This window comes from Pectinophora gossypiella, chromosome 16, assembly GCF_024362695.1.
Source record: "Pectinophora gossypiella chromosome 16, ilPecGoss1.1, whole genome shotgun sequence".
In the NCBI taxonomy this organism is placed as follows: domain Eukaryota; kingdom Metazoa; phylum Arthropoda; class Insecta; order Lepidoptera; family Gelechiidae; genus Pectinophora; species Pectinophora gossypiella.
This window is the reverse complement of record NC_065419.1, coordinates 5,677,160-5,698,077: the sequence shown is the minus strand read 5'-3', so window position 1 is coordinate 5,698,077 and position 20,918 is coordinate 5,677,160. Positions and strand designations below refer to the sequence as shown.

The following is a 20,918-nucleotide window of genomic DNA, read 5'->3' as shown; positions in this document are numbered from 1 at the left end:
AATATACGTATATACCTAACTACATACTTATGGCCGGCCGGTCATGGGATGGGTGACCACAAAAAAAAAGTTCATCTCGAGTGTTTCGGAAGGCACGCCGTTGGTCCCGGCTGCATTAGCAGTCGTTAATAATCACCAATCCGCACTGGGCCCGGCCCGCGTGGTGGTTTAAGGCCCGATCTCCCTATCCATCCATAGGGAAGCCCCGTGCCCCAGCAGTGGGGACGTTAATGGGCTGGTGATGATGACATACTTACATAATCTCAAGCCTGTAATACTAAGATTAAGCAATTACGACAACCGTATGGTCTTCTTCTATCATGTGGGTTGTAAGGTGGATTACCAATTTCATCAACCCTGGTGTCAGGGTTAATATTATACTATATGTATTGTATATAGAGCCGCCAAAGACCCCTGACATGACTCATACGTACATACTTCAGTAAGTAGTACCCGAGACCAACGGCTTAACGTGCCCTCCGAAGCACGGATCGTCTTACTTTCGGACAATCAGGTGATCAGCCTGTAATGTCCTAACCAAACTAAGGATTACAAAGTGATTTTTGTGATATGTCCCCACCGGGATTCGAACCCGTCGTTAAAACCGTATGGTAAAGTGATAGCTGTTCAACCCATTGCCTACATGTTAGAAACGACACAAATTGACACAATCCCTTTTGTCGGTTTTTTAAGATATGCCGGATAGATAAGCAGATGCACACGTTGTAGGTACATTTATTTAATCACTTCTATATGTATAGTCATTTGAATTACCTACCTAAATGTATATTTATCGCAATCGACATAAGCGCCTATTTGAATAAGTATAACACGCAGACCATCATGGTTCAAATAACCGGTAATTAAATTGGAAGCCATTTGACTTCTGACAAATCATAGTGGTTGAGCGTTGGGCTCACGATCTGGAGATCCTTAGTTCCACTCCTGTCCCTAGTTTAACCAGGGGGATTAAAAAGGCCACATCGAAGCAATTCATCTATGAAAGCAATATTGCTATTTGACATTTGTTTGCATTGCGCACTTACTTTTACATGCGGGAATGTCAAATTGCAATATTGCTTTTTTAGATGAATTGTTTTGATGTGGCCCTGTTAGCTCTCCAGGACATGGCAGGCTGAAATCACCTGATTGTTCGAATAAAACGATTCGGTGCTTCAGAAGGCACCCGGTTTGCTGGAAGCATGAAGTCGTTACATGAACCATATGTTTCTGAGGTTGGTCATCGACCTGACGATAGAAGGAGATTAAAACGAATAATATCGCATGTTTAGTGGCCCTCGCTTAATCTCGGCAACTTACATTACGGCCGCGAACGTGTCTTAAGACGCCTGCGCACTGAACCGGACAACACAACCGTTTGTACCCAACACGGGCTAAAGCTGCCATATTTGTTACAATCATTAAGTACAATACTGATCCAACTGTCATTGTTTATTTATTAAAAAACAATACCTATTAGGCAATTAGGCCACTTATTAATTATTTCCATTTCACGAATTTACAGTGCAGAAGCGCCGTGAGTGAGGCAATGAATTCGTGCATGTCCCATTTGTGGGGCACTATGGGAAATAGGAAAATCCGAAGGGAGGCTTTTCAGATTCTTCTTTTCTTGCCATAGTGTGTCTATGTACATAAATTCCAATGTGTTTATCGAAAAATAACACAACACGCGAGGGGTCATAATCTAATTTTCAGTTACACAATGAACGTGTTAATCCAGGTAAAAAACTGTGGTCTCAATTTTTATCTGTATTCACTGACGACAGAATCATGGTCTGAATCATCCCCCCGTCGTTACGATGTCACTAACACCCTGTATAAATTACCTAGTTTTAATTGACTGAATCGGCAGATCAACATATATGACGCACGGTTGTAGTATAGGAATCAGTTCACATGACTAATATCACAATCGTACATTCCAACAATTTTATAAGTGTACCTAGAGTTTCGATCTACCTACACATATAAAACTGGGTGGTGCTATAAATCCTTATGCGTTAAGGTATTAGTATGATAGATAAGTTCTACATTCCTGTTCTAAGCAGAACGCATGCATGCAGGATGCTGTGGTCATGTAGTTACTATCATTATGTACTTCACATTACTCGACTGTAACTTACGCTAAATAATCAACGCTACTGCATAACTTACTTCTGGATATTTAGCAGAGTTTAAAGCTCAAAGCATCCGTAATAGCCCTGTTTGCCTTTATGTTCCATGTAAAGACACAAATTAACACAATCCCTTTTGTCAGTTGTTAAGATATGCCCGGAAACATGAGCAGTTGAACATGTTTGGAGAACGAGTGACTAAGATCATCACAGGTTTGAATCCCGGCTCGGGCCCTAAACCACGACTTTATGAGTTTGCATTCATGTTTGGATCGTAGGTAATTGATATCACGTGGTTTCCAGGTTTTCTGTCCGGTTGATGGGACCAATGGCTCCTATTACATGGGGCTGAAACATTGCTGTCGCGGAGTGGGACTTTATGTTTAAAATCCACCAAGAAATACACACGAGACGTAATTTCTCGATCCGTATTCGTTCTACTTCATTCCTAATTCTTCATAGCGCATCTTTACTGAATGAATAGAATGACAAACATGTCAGAAAGAGTATTTCCATTCTAAGGCCATGCAACTCCTGTGGTCGTCCGCTAGATATAAGAGACCACAGATTTTCAGACCACAAAGTTTTTACGATAGAATTGCGGTATTTAAAATTTAACGCCATGGTTTGACACCACGACCCGCCGTTATCGTGCTAATTAATTGTACTCGTTATTTTCCGGGAAACATACTTACATCGTATATTTGTTACGGTTATCGGCCGACATACAGTATTATAGTTTCCTCCTCATATTTAAATGAGTATACTAGTAGACTGAATTGTAATAATATACTTTACAAGTAGTACTATCAACGGTAAATATTTTGTACTTGTAACTTTTATTGTGCATTTAAGACGTTGTGATGTCTGTGAAATTGTGTAGGATATGTTTAGCAATAAGGCCGCCTATTGTACTTATGTTTTTATTCGTATGTTTATGTCCTTTGTATATGTCGTTGTGCAATAAAGTATTATTGATTGATTGATGATTAAAGTGTGTACAAAATACGAACCAAATCGAAACTATACTCCAATTCAAATTACTTTTAGGTCAAAACCATATCTACCCGTCAGACGTCTTAACAAACTCAAAGTCAAAAATATCTTTATTCATTAGGTAGGTAACATACTTAGTTAGAAGTACTTTGAATCGTCAATTTATACATAAATGTATTTTTGTCGATTGGTTAATCCGCCTCACAACCTGTATAGTCGAGAAAAAGTAGCTGCAATTCAGTGGTTAGGAATCATCATGAAACTTACAATACACTTACCTATTTGAACCCATAGGAACGTCATATTCTTAAATGACTTAACAAACTCAACACTTGCAACCAAAGCCTTGAAGAAGCAAGCATCACCCCTCGATATCAAAGCACAGGCACAGGATGTATCAAATTACACCCAGTTACGTTGTAAGTGATCGCCGACAAAAACTACATGACTTGCTCCCTGAGGGTGAGAGAACTCCGAGATGATTTGTACAGCTTCGGACAAGCACGCCGTCTTGGATTTATTATAAAAGTGTATTTTATAAGGCGTATTATATTTTGATAAAATAAAAAGTTCGTGACTAAATATTGCTTTAGGTTACTTAAGCGAACCCGGGCCGTGGAATAAACGACATAAAGTGACGTAACGCATTTCGTTTTAGAACAAAAAAGTATGTTCGTTCGTTCGTAAGTAATATCCCGCGGAGGTCCGTGTTGCTCTACGCAAAAAACACAAGTGAATGTGATTTCACAAAAATGCACTTAGTTACGAGGTTTTCACTATAAGGACTCCATCCTTGAAAGAGTAGACAGAAGTATTTAAGTAGGTAATAAGATAAATTGCGATCACTTTTGATATGGCGTTCTAAGGTGGACACGTCGTTACAATGACAATGTCTTTTCTAACTTGATGGACCTCTCGGATTTATTAATTTAATTGGAGTAATTTGAATTGGAGTTGTTTTTCACAGAAGTCGACTGCCTGTCTGATCTTCCATACCGCGTAGGGAAAACATCACATTATGTTATTAAGTCACATAGGTACTTCCGAAACGCATTTCTCAACCATTTGGTTTTCTTTACGATGTTTTCCTTCACCTTTGAGCACAACATGATAATCATTGGTTCGACCTCACACTGAGGGGTTCTTTCAACTAGGCTATATAACACGAAATCATATCTGTCCCCTGACACTTCATACAAACAACCTCGTTTTACACAGACACTACACATTGACATTATTGTACACGCGCAACTGTGTGTGTGACATCTGACGGCATACGATTCAAGTCTAAACTATGTTCGAGGGGGGTGAGGTAAACCTAGCTCAGACGCTGGTGGGGAGCGGAGAGTTGCCATTCTATACGTATTATTCCTTGTTCTATATCTGTAAGTAGTTAAATTCCTAACATCTTATACCGTATGTCGGTTCCTTCAATTAGGTACTAAGTTAGTGTTAGCTTTATCGACTGGTACATTAATTAACGCGTGGCGGTAATACATGAAATGTCTCGTGACAAGAACGAGGTGATCAAAGGAGCTAATTACCTCCCATGCCTCCTAATCAGAGCCTTGATTGGCCCATATACTGTGTGTGCTTAAGACAAACTTATGGCGGCAACTATTAAACAATGTGCGCTTATATCATATATCTATGGTAGGTAATTATATATTTTTTCTTTTGGTTTTCCCCGAAGGGCAAGGCAAAGGGAACTATGCCCATACAGCCATGTCTTACGTATTTTTTTCTTGATGATGACGATTAATGTATAAATAACAAGCATTACTGTTATTTAATCATTACTTAGATTTTTTTATGTTCAATGTTTAATGCCAGGTTTGGCTGCCAGTCGTTTTCTATTTATTTTTTACCATACAGTACTCGGACCACTTTGTATTAATAAAAGAGTCCAAACAGTTACTTACCTACTTAGTACAAGTCACTTAGTAGTAGGTGAGTGCTTCGCTTTACTATGTCTACTCTACTTTCTACTTCTACTTCACTAGTTAAGCTCGGTCGATAACGACCTCTGTTGCCCAGTGGTTGAGCGTTGGGCTCACGATCCGGAGGCTTAAGGCAAGAATCCCGATGGGTACATAAATCACAAAAAAATCGCTTTTTAATTCCTAGTTAGGATATTTACAGGCTGATCCACCGATAGTCTGGAAGTAAAATGATTCCTGCATCGAAAGGCACGTTAAGCCGTTGGTCCAGGTTGCTACTTACTGATGTAAGTACGTAGTCGTTACATGAGCTATGCCAGGGTCCTTCGGCTGGATAATAACCCTGATTCGGGTTGCTGAGCTTCATCATCTTCACAATCCACACGATATTTATTTATTTATTTAATAATAAACACACGTGACAGGTTACAGACACAAATCTTATGAAATAATACACTTTTTGAGGTTCAGACTGTAACCCAACTAGACGTATGCAAGTTATATAATAATACTTTGGTGAGAAAACACGACGCAAATTAAAATATATTACAATAAAATATACTTAGCTCCGCAACAACATGGTAACAATTAAGATTCATGGATCTACGACCCAATCTTCAGGTGAGCATTATGTTTCGATAGAAGAAGTTAAATTATATGATATTATTATACCTTTTCTCTCAGTCTTATTAGACTCGGCTCTCTCTTACCCCACTCCCCATTTTCAGCAGCAGAGCATCCCAAAAACTCCTGATGTAAGAACCCGACAAACTAACCCAATACCCCCAATCTACATAATGTTATGATACCACGTCGCTCGTATCACAACGCAGCTCACCGTGCGGTCGCCCGCGCACAGCTCCTAATATTGTTCGCTCGCTCATGAAATTAAAGCCGGGTTACGTCTGATGCCATACGATTCAAGTCTAAACTATGTTCGAGGGGGGTGAGGTAAACCTAGCTCAGACACTGGTGGGGAGCGGAGAGTTGCCATTCTATACGTAGGTATTATTCCTTATTCTATGTCTGTAGTTAAATTTCTAACATCTTATACGTACGTCTGTTCCTTCAATTAGGTACTAAGTTAGTGTTAGCTTTATCAACTGAGCATCCCAAAAACTCCAGACCTAAGAACTCGACAAACTAACCCAATACCCCCAATCTACATAATATTATGATACCACGTCGCTCGTATCACAACTAGTGTTGGGTTCTTACCCGGAAAATTCCCGCGTTTTGGGAATTTTCCCAATTCTGAGGGAAAAAACCCGAAAAATTCCCATTTCAAGGGAAAATATTTTTTAGCGCATATATTTGTATTAAAAGTAAGGATTTCCAACAAAGACCATTTAAATATAATGTATGCCTACTTATGCCCAATTTATTTTCTGTCGTAGTGTCGTATGAACTCTTAAAAAACTTAAAGGAGATCATCGGATTTCGGCCCAGAAGTCTAAAGTGCCGGCCAAAAAATAATTTTGCTATATTCCGTTAGATCTTATCCGTATGAGCATTTATTACTATGGCACCAAAGCTGTAGGGTAAATATCTTCGGTTTTATTCGATTTTAAAAAACTGTATTTTTCATACATTTATGGTGAAAATGTAAAGTGCCGGCCAAGTAACAATAATGGTATTATCCTTAGAACTTATCCGTCTGAGCATTTATTTCTATGGCACCAAAGTTGTAGGGTCAATATTTTCGGTTTTATTCGAATTAAAAAAAAAACTGAATTTTCATACATTTTTGGTGAAAATGTGAAGTGCCGGCCATGGAACAATATTTGTATATCCCGTTAGAACTTATCCATTTGACCATTTATTATTAGGGCACCAAACATCTATGACCATTATTTTGATTTTTGTTGGACTTTACGTTATAGTTTCTGTGTGAAAAGTGCCGGTCAGCAAAAAAACACATGTCAAAGCTATCGAGAAGATACCTGTAAACATTATTCACTATGACAAAAACGTGTATGACCATTAATTAGTTTGGCTTTTGTTGGATTTAAAAAAAAACTTGAATTTTGTTTCATTTTGTATAATTAAAAATAAAATATAACAGGCGCGTTATTTAAAGGATCGTCAGAATGTTTATTACTATGGCATTAAACGACTATGACCAATATTTTGAAATTAAATCGATTTTTCAAAAATTAAAAAAAAGTTTTATCTAGTGATAATGGAACTATCTTGCTAAAGGCGTAATATGGTGGTCGTCTTTTGAAAAATAGGTTTGCGTTTGACCACTACCTTACCTGATGGTGATACACGCTTAAGAAGCTATTTTTTTAAAGAAAAGTGTAAACAAGGAATAAACAGTGGGGTGATAGAGGTACTATGTTATCGGCCGAGTAGCACCAGGACATTGTGATAGGCATACTTGCAAAGTACAACTACCCGACTCCTGTTTTCCCTAACAGATACTTCAGACGTCATGCCAAAATACGAATTTCGTCACTAGATGGCAAGCTTATCTTTGGAGGGTGGTAACCATTTACGGTCAAGGTGAATCAATACCATAATTCAACCTAAACTTAGGCCGTAACGTTGAGTCGAATGCAAAAACTACAGCCAACATCATATCTAAAATCAGATAGTATTAATATAGAAGTTCACCTAACAACACTCAAAACAAAAACACAAAGTATTTATCTGACTAATAACTAGTCATTGGGAAAGCTCTGCTTGTTGTCATTGTTAAAATGTATAGAAAAAAAGTTTTTTTAAAAAGTCCAATAAAAGCCAAAGTCGACATTTGGTAGTATAGTAAAAATACGTTTCAAGTCGTTTACCAAAAGATTTGACTTATTTTGTTTCGCTGGCTGACATTTTCCCATTTGAACCAAAACGGAAAGAGAGACGAATAAAAAGTCAAGATAACGGTCAAAAATGTTTTGCGCCAGATTATTAAATGTTCTAAAGGTCCTTTTTAATCCGCCGTACCGCATTTTTTACCCAAAGCACTTTATTTTCATACAAAATAAATAAGAAATCAAGATTTTTAAAATACACTAAAAGCCAAACTAATGGTCATACAAGTTTGGCGCTATAGAAAAAAATGTTAACAGGCATCTACTCGATACTCTCAACATGATATTTTTGCTGGTCGGCATTTTTCACATTTGAACTAAAACGTAAATTCCAATAAAAGTCAAAATAATGGTCATAGAAGTTTGGCGCTATACTAATAAATGTTCTAACGGTCCTTTGTAATACGCCTGTATACCTCTTTTTCCCAACGGACATAATATTATTTTTTACAAAATGTATGAAAAATCGAGATTTTTAAAATCCAATTAAAGCCAAACTAATGGTCATACACGTCTGGTGTCATAGTAAAAAATGTTCAGAACAATCTACTCGAAAAGTTTGACACATTTTTTTTCTCTGACCGGCACTTTCAAATTTGGGCCGGCCAAAGTATGGAAAGCCGACGATCTCCTTTGTAATATATTTTGAATGGAATGTTCGATTTTAATAATTCCATGCAAAGATATCTACATATTATAGGATATATAGGATGCTTTTGGCACGAGAGAATGTCATCATCGAGGAGCAACATGGTTTTGTGCAAGAAATTGGGAGGCACGAATACCTACAGATATTATTTACTTGGACTATGAACAAGCTTTTGATCGAGTTCCTGTCACACGATTGATTGCTAAATTAGAGCCCTTTGGAATCAGAGGCAATGTCGTGAAGTGGATTGAAGACTTCCTGTCAAATCGCATATTCTCTGTGCGCATCGGAGAATCATACTCTGTTCCCAGAAAAGTCCTCAGCTGTGTGCCGCAGGGATCGGTGTTAGGACCTATTTTATTCAGTATCTACCTTACAGATCTTAAACATGGTATCATGTCTGATATATCACTCTTTGCAGATGACACGAAAATAACGGGGAATCCACTTATTAGCCATAATATAATCCAAGATGATCTCGATAGAGTGATTGCTTGGACCCGAGATTGGCTAATCACATTAAACGTAGACAAATGCACTGTGTTGCATGTTGGCAGTAACCACCCCACGTTGAGTTACACCATTGACTCAAAACCTCTCGAGTGTGTTAAAAAACAAAATGACCTTGGCATAACGATAACACATAATCTAAAGTGGGACGAACACATTATTGGAATCACTAAGAAGGATAACTCCCTCTTATACATAATTAGAAAAGCTTTTTATCATATAGATACGGAATTGTTTCTTAGGCTTTACAAAACTTACTTACGTCAGATGGCTGTTAGAACATGGGTTTCAAATATGGAGACTTTACTATAGGAAGGACATTGCACTACTAGAGACAGTCCAAAGAAGATCAACAAAGATGGTGACAGTACTGGCTGGCCGGAGTGGACCTTAGCGGGGGCCGCAGGACTCTCACCTCTGGCTTGCCTTCATTGGCCAGCCAGAGTGGGGCGTTAGAGCTATACGCTCGCAGGGTGGAAGTGAAAGATGCATAAGTCGCGAGTTGGTAAGGCGGGTAAACCGCCTCGCAGAAAGCGGTGTACACCTCTTGACACCCAGAGATGCTCACAACCATGTTGCTGCCTTGCCGTCCAGTCGCGTCGGCTAGATAGGTGGCCCAACCAGTGAGTGACGAGTCACCGCCTGCCCTATAGAAAATGTGGTAGATGAAAAGGCGTTCGTGCAACGTACAAAATAGAGCGGATGGAAGCTAGTGTCACCTACCAGTTTTCTGGTGTTGATCTAACTGGCCCTTTGACATTGCGTTCAGGAGACAAGGCTTGGATCGTTCTGTTTACATGCGCCACATACCGTGCTGTACACCTAGAAGTAGTGGAGACACTGTCGACAGGCGACTTTTTGATGGCGCTAAGGCGTTTCGTAGCGCGACGAGGACGAGTGGAACAGTTGTTTAGTGACAACGGCACAAATTTCCGAGGTCTCGATAATGCGTTCAGTTCACTAGATTGGGATGAAATACAACGTTTTTCATCAATTGCCAGAATAAAATGGAACTTTTTGCCTACGGCTGCGCCTTGGTGGGGAGGGTTTTATGAGCGGATGATCGGATTCTTAAAACAAATCCTACGAAGAGTGTTAGGCAGAGCTTCTATCACACTGACAGAGCTGCAGACGGTACTTTGTGATTGCGAGGCGGTAATTAATAGCAGGCCCCTCACATATGTAAGCGGTCAAAAGGATCTGCAACCGTTGACTCCTTCAATATTCATCCAGCCTCTACTGTCCCATCATACAACTGACTTTGATGAAGTCGATAGAAAGGCCTTAAATATCCGGTATCGTTATTGTCAGAATTTACGCGAAGACTTACGGAAAAGGTTTAAGGATGAATACGTGAGTGAACTTATACAAAAACGTGAGCGAGCAAAAACTGTACCGCTACAAGTTGGCGACATTGTTTTGGTAGAGACTGAAGGCAAGCGCGTGACGTGGCCATTAGCCTTTATAGAGGAATTGTATCCTGGTGCTGACGGTGTGACGAGAGTGGTTCGGGTACGGACTTCAACAGGAACAAAACTAAGACCAATACAACGTGTTTTTCCTCTTGAAGTGCACGCGACTGACAGTTCTATATTAGATTCTATCTCCAGACAAAGAGAGACTGACTCAACAGACCATAACGACGACGACGCGACAAACCATCCCAACACTGCTGAGGCCAGAAGCACACGGTCAAGGCGAGCCGGGAGGCTGCCGCTGCGCCTGTTCGATTATATCTTGGACTGAATAGGTGGCCTCCCGGTTTTTCCGGCCCTGGCAGTGTGACGTATGTTGCTTAGTAACAGATCTACAACTGCTGTTTTTTGAGTGTCATTTTTCTCTCCGAATAAAATATTGTTTTGTACGTTGCACGAACGCCTTTTCTCTGTTATTAACATTGGTCGAGCAGGCGCCATAGTCCCCCATAGCCCCAGTATCCCAGTTCACTAACCCTCAACCCAATAGCCCAGTTCCTTTTGTTCCCATAATCTGCAATAGTCCTACACGAACCAGGGATTGTCTTTGGGTGCACTCCCATAGTGCATACAGGGATAATCGCCGGTTGGTGTCACAACACATTTAGAGTAAATTGTCTTAAGGGGCCTCTACGTGTTGGCTTCGGCCCCACGCACGCCTTCCAAAAGTCCGGGACTCCATGACAGACCCGACCCGAGATATGGAAACGAGATACAAATAATAATAAGATTAAAAATAATTAAATAAAAAATATTTTCCCATGATTCGGGAATTTTTCGGGTGTTTATTTTATTTTCCCATATTTTCCCGATATTTTTTCTTTCCCACCCAATTTTTTCTTTCCCTGCCCATCACTAATCACAACCCAGCTCACCGTGCCGTCGCCCGCGCACAGCTCCTAATATTGTTCGCTCGCTCATGAAATTAAAACCGGGTTAATGTATAAATGAGATATGCACTTAATAAATATTTAATTAGGTGTCTAAATAAAAGCGTTGGTGCATTGGGGCTTGCGGCTGCGTCACAATTTGCCATGCAGAATAATGCAGTTTGCGCTAGAGGAAAAACCGCCGAGCTGTGCGGTTAGTGTTCGAAAGTGTATTGTTTATTGTAATTTAGTCAGTGATGAGATTTAAAATTGATATCACATTTAAATTATGAACTGTTTTCACATAGATTGGTACTTATGTATATTACATGGATTCACGCCATACCATAGATTAAAGAATAATACTACGTTTAGAACGGCAACTCTCCGCTTCCTACCAGCGGCTGAGCTAAGGTTACCTCACCCCCCTCGGACGTAGTGTTATTCCTTCTTCAATCGTATGGCGTCAAACGTTACATACACAGATGCGCGTGTACGATAACGTCAATGTGTGGTGTCTGTGTAAAACGAGGTTGTTTGTATGATGTGTCCGGTGTGTGCCTATAGAGAAAAACACAAAGCAAAATAAGTATCTAACTGTGATACAATTTTTTTGTAATCTATTTGTGTCAAACAATTTCAAAGTTATGGTATTTATCAGACTCAACGAAATATTTAACAGTTTTCTATACGTTAACCTACATACGACTCTGTGACATTGTGACCATATCACAGCCACTGTCATCGATGTGATCACAAAATACACGGACATACTGGTCCGAACTCCTGAGGTTAATTACGATGTATTATTATTGCCGTAAGCTCTCGTTTCTAAGTTTGTATTTTTATTCTTAACCCTACGAATACTTTTTTACAGCGATGAAATAAAGAAAAAGCATTTCGATTCAAATAAGGCCAATAGCAACAAAACAAGAGGCAATTCACACGTCTAGAAAATCATTTTTCATCATAACACTATCCTGTTTCTCGACAAGGCTATAGCCTAGCTACGGCGGGGCAGGGAGCCTAGGCCTGTCGTTGACGTGGGATAATTACCCTACACCCGCACCCTGCACCCCACACCCCTCCTGTAATGTCACATTAACACCCTTACCTACGCTACCGTCCGCTCCCTGTCAAAACATCGCACTGTTTAACGAATATTCAACAAATGAAACAAGCTTTATCACGAAAATAGTGGATAAATTGAAAATGGAATGTCACGCACAGGTTAAAATGGACACATTTCGTATGCAACCGAAATGAAATTAAAAACAATTTTTGTCACTTAATTTTGCTTCATCTTGTAAACGATGTGTTATTCTGTTGGCATTTTATCACTTACCCTAGAAATTATATCAAAAAAGAATAAGGTACACTTAGTTAAACTTTACTTATCGTCTTCTGTCTAACGTGTTGATGGACTTAACTTATTAGTATTGGAGTCAATTATACTTACATTACTCACTTATCAGATTTATTGCTTACAATCGATCGATCAATCTCGGGTTGGTTGGTAACTACAAAGTCTGTTGTCATCTTTGTACTCCAATACGAAAGTAGCATCAAATTGTCTTTCAACAACTTGACTCTCTCTCTTAAGTGCATGACACTATATCGTAGTAAGTACTATTATCAACCACTTTGTTTTAATTGTCTCTACCAATTAAATCAAAGTAAATACCAGCATCTTAATAATCTCGTAAACCAAGAAACAAGTGTGTGAATAAGTTGTGTGAGGTTAGTTATTACGCTGCAAACCAGTTAGCCGAGTTATTTGCATTGAAAGAGTCAAAGAGTGACTCAGAATCAGTTGTGTGATTTTCTGGAACGTACCTACTTCTTCGTAAAGATAGGTTAAGGTAATTCCGTAATGTACAGGTGGTTTTCTACAATACAGTTGGAAAAGCCCTAAAGAGAAAGTCAAGGTTCAAATAGGTAATAAGGTTGTAGGTAGGTAAGTAAATTATTTGTGCAAAAAGGTGTTTATTCAATTAATTTGTTGTTGAAGTGATTTATAATGGGAAAAGACCGTATACTCGACATGAATCACGAAGAATGGTTTTCTGCAAGTTTTCTATTATCAAGGAAATACTTATTCAACCAAGGATCACAAATGATTATCACGTGCTCTGCGGTGAAGGAAAACATTGTGAGGAAACATTCCCGAGAAATGCATTTTCGGAAGTATGTGACCTAACCTGTATTTGACTGGTTTTCCCTTCGCGGGTTGGAAGGTCAGATAGGCAGTCACTTCTGTAAAAAACTGAACCTGTTTTCAGGTTAGGTAAGCGGATCCTGTGAAATCGGGATAATGCTAGGAATATGATGATGACTTATTCAACTTTAGTTTAAGGAAAGTACGGAAAAGTTTACTCGTGAAATATGGAGCATTATACTTACTCGAGCAGGTAATATATTAAGCAGTTTTGTAAAAACCGTATTCGAGACCATCAAACATCATAATCAAAATTGCTTAAACGGAGAAGAGAAAAGGTATTTACTTAATTAATCGAGCTATTAATTTTAAATATGTGGTCTAAATATAAAATACTTAATTGACATAAACGTTTCTATTCAAGTAATGAAACAATAATAAGCTTTATTCATTAGAACTGGGAAATACCATCGTTGACGTCAGTTCATAAATCATAAAAGGCAATTTGTTATTATTTCTTGTAAATTGCAAGAATCTAACCATCATAATCGCCTATTAGAAATAGTCGTGAAGTGGAACAAAATTGTTTTTCTACAAAACTACCAGCCATTGATGCAGGTATAATAAATATGTTACTATAGTTAACCTCATTGATGCCAGCATACAAATTTGAATAAGATTTCTTTAGAGTTGCGCACCAAAACGCTAGTACAACTTTGAAATCTCAGTTTGAAATAGACTACTCTGGGCGCCGTCCCACTCGCGTCAAACAGAGTACTGCGGGGCGGAAGGCAAGAGGAAAACGACTGCCCTATTTTTCCCTAAAAAGTAGCATGGAGAATGCTACACTGACAAGAGCATGGCTCTTAAATTAGTGATACTCAAAATTCTTAAAGAAACCGTGGGTTTGAAACTTTATGTCTGATTTTCATTAAGTAGATAGTTTTGACTGTTTCATATTCGAGTGTGACGATGTTCACACATCCGGTGAGGTAAGACCTACATCACCGGGTGGGACCTACATCCTCATTTGTCCGGTCAAGTAGTTAATTTGCATGCATACTGCTGCTACCATTTGCAGCAAATCTACAATAACTGACGTCAAAATATTAAGCCTACATTGTTTCAAGATCCTCCCTAATGTCATGTGTTAAACTTGGTATTTTCCTTTGTGGATTTCCACTTACTTTGTATAAGTACCTATACCTACATCAGTCTGATCTGAGGCAAAACTACAATAAGAACTTCAAAAAAAGATCTGTATAAGAAGTGTAGACACGAACCTTTTTTTGTGACTTGACTTATTGTAGATTTACCGCAGATTGCATTAACGTCTTGGCCGGACAAATGGGGCGGTGAGAGCTCTCACCTGGTAAGATACGAACCTCAAACATCGCAGTTATTTTATAACAACTCAACACTTGTTGACAAGTATAATAACAGATCGTCTCAATAAACTCTTCTAACAGCTCACGTGAACAAGTTATGTGACTTATAAATACAAGTAAATTGACCTCAAATGCTGAATCAATTACACATACAACCCACGATTTTTATCTTAAAGAAATAGGGTAGATAATGATTTAACACTTTCACTGCTTTCCTTACATAAATAAAACTTTTAAGTACAATAAAAAAATTGTGCCTACGTGCCAAGTCTCGCGTGTTCATTGTAATTGTAATAACAATATGCCAACATTACAATATAATATGATGCTACTACAGGAATTAGCATAACGATTTGTTTTATCAGTGCATTGAATTGACTGAATCAATGGTGGAATGGTTAGCCCACGGTTAGCTAAACGTAAACGGTTCACGTACAGTGATATTAGTTGTGACACTGTCATAACTAGATTCGCAGTTTATAGCGGTGTCTGCCCTTCAATAACTAGGGTGTAATTAACATAAACAGCTTATATACGTCCCAATCTTGGGCACAAACCTCCCCTTAATTAACCGGAGAGGGTATAGAGCATACTCTACCACGCTGCTCCTCAGCGAGTTGCTGGGGGTGTTTATTACGGCAAGTCCTTACTAAACAAAGGACAGTCTCACAAAGTGATTTTTGACAACGTCCCCACAGACAATCAAACCCAGACCTCCAGATCGTAAGCCCAACGCTCTAACCACTAGAGTACGGAAACTGGGGTGTATTATTAGATAGAAAAAAAAAACGATCGACCTAATATCGACTGATATATCACTAATGATTATGAACGTCACAACACTAGCTTACGTACTTTGACAGATCTAATTATTATAGTAAGGCTTTCTGACGGGAACGGGACAGTTGCTTTCTTCATTGAATAATCTAAATAATTAATACGGAGTGGTGTTTTGTGGTTAATGATCGCATTAAGTTAGTCGGAAAACATTCGCGACAGTGTTATTATATCGGAGTATTCAATAAACAAAGTGTATCTACCTATTTTCGCTTCGTGCCAACAAGCCGCTTCATAACTCGAAAGTTTATGCGGACTTTTGAGTTAATTCGTTTGGGGTTCGGAGTAGGAGTCTACTCCGAGGGTGGGGGCTTAGGTTTCATCATCATCACCATTCAACATTTCATTAATCATCAAGAAAAAAATACGTAAGACATGGCTGTATGGGCATAGTTCCCTTTGCCTTACCCTTCGGGGATAACCAAAACAAAAAATCTTATAGTGTAATTGTAAAATGCATTGAGACGATTGTAAAATGTTAGGTATCTTTATTGAAATATAATCACTAATCGTACTGAACTGATGCGTTCTATACACGTGCGATTCTACTGACTGTTCTATAGCATTATGTCTTTAGACAAAAAGTATCTGGGGAGTTTCTTTTTAATATAAGTACGTACGTGTTTTATTTGGTTATACGTGTTTGGTAATTTTCGCTAGCACAGTTGGCTCGACCGTTATAGACTGCGATACGGCTCGCCAACTATCACGTTGGAAAAGCTGGAAAAGTCCAATCAGTTTGTTGCAAAGTAATAAATTAATTGGTTGCACTTAAGACCTCCTGGTTACATATCGCTTCTGTAATAGACTAAAAACACCTACAAAAAGACAAATTTTATAATTATGACAACTAATGGTTCATGCATGTTGCGTCCGTGGTATAGTGATTAGAGCGTTAGGCTCACGATCTGGAGGTCCGATTCCCGATGGGGACATTGTCGAAATATCTTTGTGAAACTGTCCTTTGTTTGGTAAGAACTTTTCAGGCTTGAATCACCTGATTGTCCGAAAAAGTAAGATGATTCCGTGCTTCGGAGGGCACGTTAAGCCGTTGGTCCCGGCTAATAGCCGTAAAAACACCTCCACCAACCCGCATTGGAGCAGCGTGGTGGAGTATGCTCCTTACCCCCTCCGGTTGATTGAGGGGAGGCCTGTGCCCAGCAGTGGGACGTATATAGGCTGTTTATGTTATTATGTAATGGTTCATAATTTCACCACTGTTTACAAATAATTCACTGGGCTCAGTGATTAAACTTTTGCTCTTTGATTGTACCTCTGACTATCCCAATTGGGATATAGTCGCGAGTTCATCTAGATTTTGTAACCACAACTCTTCAATAATGCATATCTTTGAAAGTGATTAGCTAAAAAGTTTTCTAAAGCATTCTATACCTCAGACCTGCGTATCCAGTACGTAAGCTCGTTGTCCTAATCCTAATACAATGCGTGCACGGATTTTACCTGTATAACTAGGCAACACCTTCTATGTAAGGATTATTTACCATAATACTTAGTAATACACGGAAAGTAAAGTGTAATTAATATGCAATTCGGTTTGTTGGAAACGGGGAAGTTAGTATTCTCATACTCAATAAATTGCTTGTAATCATCCTATAAGACGGAAAAATAACAGATGTACCTAAAAGATAAGAAGTAAGTATATTAAGGGCAGGTTTCAATCACTTGCTCGACCTATTTCCTAACCAAGGCCGTATGTTTTAAAATTTTTCGTGTAAGTATGTGCGTGTAATAAATAATATTTGATTTGATTTGTAATTCTGTTTGTTGCTACTTATCTCGTGATGTCAATTCTCTATACCATAAGGTCGAATTCAGTGGCAGAACCCGAGCCAGGATTCGAACCCATGTTATTGGGGCAATATACTTACCTACATATAAAAAAAAATTAAAAAAAAAAGTGTTTATTTCTTGTTTTCAAGCAGCATAAAGTTATGAGGCAACCCCACAACAACAAGCAACATATACTTTTATATATGTGCAATCGAGGAGATCGTCGTGGAGATCCTTGGGGAGGCCTATGCCCAGCAGTGGGCGTCGTATGGCTGAGATATTTCAACATAACATCTCACGACTATATCCCAATTGGGGTAGTCAGAGGAACATCCATCACAAGGTGAACTAAGTACCCACGCCTCATCCTTTACTTATTTTAAAACAAAAGAAGCTCCATTGATGTTTACAACATTCAGTTATTTAAAAACAGCCAGGATACCAGCTTGCTCAAGGTTTAGTCACACATCAAAGATTCCGCAAATAAGTTCTCTATGTTGTAATATGATTGTATTCATAATTTGGCGGCCAATAGTATTCTTTTCCAGCGAGCGCTAAGTATCATATCAACTAGTTGTAGTACGAGAGATGATGAGTTGGTATGAGTACTTAGTATAATTTCTACTTAGATAATTGAATAAGAGATACCTAAGTACCTAATCTTGTTTGTTAGTTAAGAAGAAAGAACTGTCACACTGGTGTAGAATAAACAATAATAAATACTAAGACATGGTCCTTCAGTTTTAGTTTCAAATTTTTATCATCAAAAATGTATGTTAAAAGTTATCTCTACAATTAAATACTACACGTTAGTAATAAATTTGATTTACATAAATCACTTCTACAAACCTAACAGGTAAAGAAATCGTATTGAACCTACTCAGTTCTTTTATCGCACCCAGTGTAACGCGTGCCTTAAGTCTACTTTCGAAGGTGCAAACTCACGCGCAGGTGAATCAGCCGGCAATCCCCGCGTGTGCGCACAGTTCCGTACTATGAGCGTGCGTGACATCCATTTATTATGTTAACTTCGCAACGTCTTTAAGTTAAACAGTACGATAGCTTTATTTGTTAACGAGAAGTTAAATCCTAAATTGAATTGACTAAGCCCTCGGATGTTCGAGGATAAGTATTATCCTTTAAATCACCTAGTTGATTACTTTTTTCTACTTTGGATTGTTCCACTGCTGGGTGCAAAGAAGTTTTCACTCTCCTCCGGCCAAGTAGTTAATGCCATTTCTGACAAATCTACAATAAGTCACGTCCAAAAAAATCCACGTACCTCAGCGATCTCTCTTTATTCCGTCTCAAACGCTCCATTTACCAAATGACATGAAGAAACAGATATCTACTCTACAAAAAAAAAGATATGACGTGTCTAAAATTTACTCAGGCGCCGCGGGTTTCCCAGGGTCATACCTACCTATTAGTAATATTATTATTACTAGTTACCACACTACTTAATTCTGTTTATACTGTGACTCTACCTATGACAATATTTTTATAGACACCCGCCGCTGGGTTTTTTGACATATTGATTTGATTTGTTGATGTTCTCGATAGTATTGTGGTCGTTATAACTATGTAACATAATATGTGCAGAAGGTCATAATATTTATTTGATTTTTATTGGGAAGTTAGGTGACTAATTTGATTCTAAGTACGGTATTGGTATTGAATAGTGAGTAGCGAGTCTGATTGGCATTGCAACACACAAAGAGTTCTAGTTGTAGAATTTCTGTTGAAATGGTGAAGTGCCTTATACAGCTTAAGTAATCATTGTAAGAGTACTTAAATAAAAAAATAATAAACTAGGGTCTAGAGTCTAGACAAGTTTTAAACTAGAATAAAAGAGATTGGAGCACTTACTACGTATATACGACCATCCTAATCTAGACTCCAGAGCTAGGGCTCAAATTAGGATGGTCGTTAAATAAGGACTGTTATTATAGTAAGTGCTCCACTCTCTTTTATTCTAGTTTAAAACTTGTAACATATAATGAACCTTTCAAAGGGCTTTAACCTTAATTGCAAACGACATAACTTATGCAATAAAACGTAACGTAACGTATGAGAGTGAAATGAGTCACTGTTGATTGACATAATCGTTTGCAACTTTTCTAATGCCCAGTTGCTACTAGCAAGCTGTTTGTTGTTAGGTTTGTGCTCAAAACAAAAACGTGGCATTCTATTCTTCTGATTTGATAGACGTAAGACAATTCAGGTAAATGGAATGTCCGTGCATCACGATAGGTCTCCCATAAAACCAGCGCCGCGACTCAGCGTGCTAAGCACGTCTCTTCTACTAAGTACCTACTTCTTCTATCGTGTGGGTTGTGAGGTGGATTACCAACCTGGTGTTAGCCAAAGGCCCTTGACATGGCTCATGTATCTTACTTACATCAGTACCAACGGCTTAACGTGCCTTCCGAAGCACGGATCATCTTACTTGCTAAGCACGTGTTACCACATTATGCTGAGGGATGTCCTTTTTTTATTTAGAACGCGCTCCATACTTGTATTTTAAGTATCTTATACACACATACATATGTATGTATGTGTGTATAAGATACTCGAATAAATGTTAGGGAGTTTGACTTCGATAGCTAAAGAGAGAAAATTGGACTGACCTGAAGCTCCTCGTCTGCTGGATTTCGGGGCGCCCCGGTCTCGTTCACCACAGGCAGTGTATGTAGTCCTTGTGTGTAAGATTGCACTTGTCTTGTGTCGATAATTTGGAGTAATTGAGCACTTTTGGGAAATAGAAAAGCCTAGAAGGCGTATGAGCTCGTTGAGCCGTTGTGATTCGACTTGAAAAGTCTTGAGAATGCAATGAGAAAGAGACGTAGTTCATATAGTAGTGCTATGTAGACTCATGCCTATTTCCCACCGGGGTAAGCAAAGACTAAGGAATTATATTTACTTCGACCCTGACATATTTCTCTAGTTTCCTCCAAATTCAACAATCAATAAGGGTGTAATAAGTACTTATTACTATTTTAATTGTGTTATGTCCACGTTTAAGTTTGTCAATGTGGCGTCCAACATAAAAATAAATGAGCTAATCCTCTCCTCCTAAATTCCAGAGTCGAGCAGCGGCAACATCCTGGGAGCGAGCGAGTGGAACACCGGCTACCCGTCTGCGTCCGTCTACGGACCCGCCTACGGACCCCTGCAGCCGCCCTACTACAAGCCTGACTCCACGCTGCACATACCTGCCGGTATGGACTTACAAACAATTGCCTAACTTTCTCAATTCACGCACCACTCTGAAACCCACTGCCGGGCATATCCTCAATCAATTAATTCTTATAAGACGTTATACGTCTACCAAAAATTACGATAAGCAATAATGTC

At 38.8% G+C, this 20,918-nt stretch overlaps 1 protein-coding gene across 1 annotated transcript in view; it reads left to right on the top strand.

The window, feature by feature from the left end:
- Nucleotides 1-20,918, top strand: part of LOC126373611 (protein lozenge-like) — a 53,153-nt gene that overhangs the window by 31,442 nt on the left and 793 nt on the right. Inside the window, exon 5 of the mRNA XM_050019800.1 lies at nucleotides 20,648-20,782. Within this exon, the coding sequence (XP_049875757.1) occupies nucleotides 20,648-20,782 (135 nt within the window). The remainder of the gene's footprint in view (nucleotides 1-20,647; nucleotides 20,783-20,918) is intronic.